Genomic DNA, 3,457 nt, shown 5'->3' with positions numbered 1-3,457 from the left:
TGATCATTAGACATGATTCCTCACTGATCGGAGCCTCGTGTCTAAAGCCTCACACATTATTTATTGACAGTGCTGAATGTTCAGAAAATTTCAGAAAGTTTTCAGTGCTTTAATCTCCTAGAGCAACTTGCTGAAAATTAATGTTCTCCGAGCAGTTTTCTGAAACAAACTTCCTGATGACTGATCCGCTGTGTGCATTAGAAATTAAACTAAGCTGTATTTCCTGTTGTGTGTGTGTATGCACTGTATAAAGCTCTTTTAACCTGTAAAGAAATAATTAATAAGATCTGTTTTTATTATCTCTATCACTAACATCATTAAAATATTTATCCAATCAGGATGGTTTTGGTTTAATTTGTCCAGATCTTCAGATTTTTTTTGTCTCCAACCCAAAACATGTATCTAATATTTTACAACATATCAAAAATTAGAGAAAGAAAGAACTTTTTTCCCTCAGATGTTTTTCTTTTGTGCATTTTCATGTAATTATAATATTATTATTATTATTATTATTATTATTATTATATTATTCAGTAGCGACAGTAAAGGTGGGAGGACTGTGGGGGAATAACATGCACTAAATGTTCCTTCACTTGCAGGAAGGGAGCATTACTCATTATGCCTAAAAAGATGCTCTATTTATAGAAAGATCACCCACTGCGCCAGTGAAATTGTAAACGCTTTCTGTCTCCAAAGTGGGCGTGGTCAGCTGATATACAATGTGACAGCAGCAGTACAGTAGCTAATATTTTACTTACTTAGGCGTACTTGTTTGCATCCTTTGTAAAATACAAGAACGTCACGTTGCAACGTTACAACTTGTTGCAGCACATCGTTCTTTCAGAGCATCTTTGGATCACACATGGGTAAAAAGGAGGGACAGTTCAAAAAAGGGGGTGTGTTCTGTAGTCGGTGTTTTTCCTCTGTGCTGGTTCCCGTCACTCTGAAGCCGGCAGATCTTCAGAAGCTTCGCTGTGAATGAAAATGAAACTTTTTATTTTCCTGAGTCTTTTCTTCGTCGCTGGACGCGTCACCGGTGAGTTGCAGCTCCGTTGTTCTTTGATACATTGTTGCTGAGAGTGACGTTCTAGAACAGTCACAGAGGTTCTTGTTTAACTCGCCCTCATTGATTCTAACAGAACGATATCTGTCGGTATTTACCGCCACAGGAACAGACTGCAGCCTCTGACTGATCGAACAGTTAAATCAACCTGTTTGATACAGATTCGCTGTCGCGTGCTGAATGCTGTAAAAGCCCGCGCGGCAGCAGAGGTTGTATCAGGATCAGTGTTCTGTTCGCTAGTTATTACCAGTTAGTGTGCGGTCTGCGTCGTGGTCCTTGTGGTCCGGACCGGTTGCTCAGTCTGTAGCATTTTGCTAATCAACCGCACACCTCTGTTCGCATCTTCCTCTCTCCTTTGGTCACGTGGTTCACCGTTAACTTTAGTCGTGCAGCTAATGGCCGCTGTGTAACTATTACAACGTCACGTTTAACCATCCTAAAAAAGGAACTCACTTCTTCTGCGAAGTTTTAGCAAAGAAGATATAGTTTTATAATCAAAATTTTATCCGAGGTTTTTTATTAATAAATGACTATTAATGAAGATATGACTGTTGTTGTGTTATTATTATTCACAATTATACACGAAAAGTCATAATTTGTCAATGAAATGTTCTTTTGTAGTATATTTTAAATTTGTGTGATGATCTGTCTGTCGGAACCAGTTGTCCTTGTGGTCCGGACCAGTTCAGTCTCATGGTCCTTATCCACCGCTCACCTCCTCTGTATTAGAGATGTGGTCTGTTTCTTACCAGCTGCCAACAGTTAGTTTATGTGCTGCTGCTGTAGGACCACTGCTACTTGGTCCTGTGGTTCTGTGTTTACAGGTGTTGTTCCCTGTTTACAGGTGTTGTTCTGTGTTTACAGGTGTTGGTGTTGTTCTGTGTTTACAGGTGTTGTTCTGTGTTTACAGGTGTTGGTGTTGTTCTGTGTTTACAGGTGTTGGTGTTGTTCTGTGTTTACAGGTGTTGGTGTTCTGTGTTTACAGGTGTTGTTCTCTGTTTACAGGTGTTCTCTGTTTACAGGTGTTGTTCTGTGTTTACAGGTGTTCTCTGTTTACAGGTGTTCTGTGTTTACAGGTGATGTTCCCTGTTTACAGGTGATGTTCCCTGTTTACAGGTGATGTTACCTGTTTACAGGTGTTGTTCTGTGTTTCTAGGTGTTGTTTAGTAAAGAAAAAATCACTTTCTAGGAAGCTGCTCTGTAAGTTTTGGAAGCAGCACGAGGACACTTGAAGATTTGTTGCACCATTTAAAAACGATGCAAACTAAGATCGTTAACGTATTAAAAATGTCTGTTTTTGGAAGTTAGTTATTCAGGTTATTGGACTAAATATGAAGTTTATTTTCCCAGCAGCCTCTGTAAATCAGACGATGGAGGCAGAAGAAGGCGGCAGCGTCTTTTTCCAGTGTCACCTGGATCATCAAGTCAACGTGTCAGGTTCACCTGTGAAGTGGAGTAAAGACGGCAGCTCGAATGTTGTCCACCTTTACATTCGTAGACAAGATCAAGCTGACGCCCAGAAGGAAGAGTTTAGAAACAGGACGCTTCTCTTCCATGAAGGCTTGAGCAGAGGAAACGTGACGCTGCAGCTCTCCTCTGTGCGGCCGTCTGATGCTGGAGGATACAGATGCTACGTTCGACTTCAGGGCGCCTCTTGTTACTTTACCCTCACAGTTGGTAAGCACACTGAAGTTAGTGCTGAACTTGTGTCAGAACTCAGCTGTTGTTTGTCATGTTTAAGTAAGTTAAAGTACTTTGGTTCAGTATTTGTGTCTCATTTGAAACAGGTCGAAAAGGCCAAACAAACAGAGCACAACAAGGTGATTCCAACACAACCAGACCTCCGCCTGAAGACCTGACCGAGCCAGACGACACAAGTAAATATCTGAGTCCTAGTTTTTACCAAGCAAGGTTCTAATAGTTGGTTAAAACTGACATTGCCAATGATATTGTATTGTCCCATTTAAATATGAAATACATTAGGAGACTAGAAAATAAACTGGATTAAGGCAGGTAGCTTATTTTAAATATACCAGTTCAGGTAAGAATAAACAATTGGACATAAATAAAGTTTAGGGTGGGGGAGGGTTTATAATGAAGTACATTATGGCTTTATTAGATTCTATGGCTTTAGTTTTAGATGGTATAAAACAGTGCACGTTATAGCTTACAGTCATAAATTCAGTGTTCCCCAGTAACGAGCCTTGAGGTCTGCCAGTTAGTGACCAGTCAACATCTGTCTAGAACCGGGCCTGAGTCATTGTTGACATCATCACAGTGAGACTACGTCCACACGACTACCTTTTCTTTTGAAAACAGCGTTTTCAAAACCAAAACAATCTCCGTCCACACTAACACACCTGAAACACATACATGACCATTCACGTAGACTGG

The 3,457-nt window shown here is 40.4% G+C and overlaps 1 protein-coding gene across 1 annotated transcript in view; it reads left to right on the top strand.

The window, feature by feature from the left end:
- Nucleotides 1–777: 777 nt before the first annotated feature.
- Nucleotides 778–3,457, top strand: part of LOC111650822 (V-set domain-containing T-cell activation inhibitor 1-like) — a gene marked incomplete at its 3' end in the record, with an annotated part of 3,111 nt that continues 431 nt past the window's right edge. The window contains exons 1-3 of the mRNA XM_087172470.1: nucleotides 778–1,036; nucleotides 2,417–2,740; nucleotides 2,851–2,940. Coding sequence (XP_087028596.1) covers nucleotides 979–1,036; nucleotides 2,417–2,740; nucleotides 2,851–2,940 — 472 coding nt within the window. The remainder of the gene's footprint in view (nucleotides 1,037–2,416; nucleotides 2,741–2,850; nucleotides 2,941–3,457) is intronic.

The sequence above is a fragment of the Seriola lalandi genome, unplaced genomic scaffold (genome assembly GCF_002814215.2).
Source record: "Seriola lalandi dorsalis isolate HSWRI2012SDOR001 ecotype SW California unplaced genomic scaffold, Sedor1 jcf7180002052949, whole genome shotgun sequence".
Lineage (NCBI taxonomy): Eukaryota > Metazoa > Chordata > Actinopteri > Carangiformes > Carangidae > Seriola > Seriola lalandi.
This window is presented reverse-complemented; position numbering and strand designations above follow the sequence as displayed.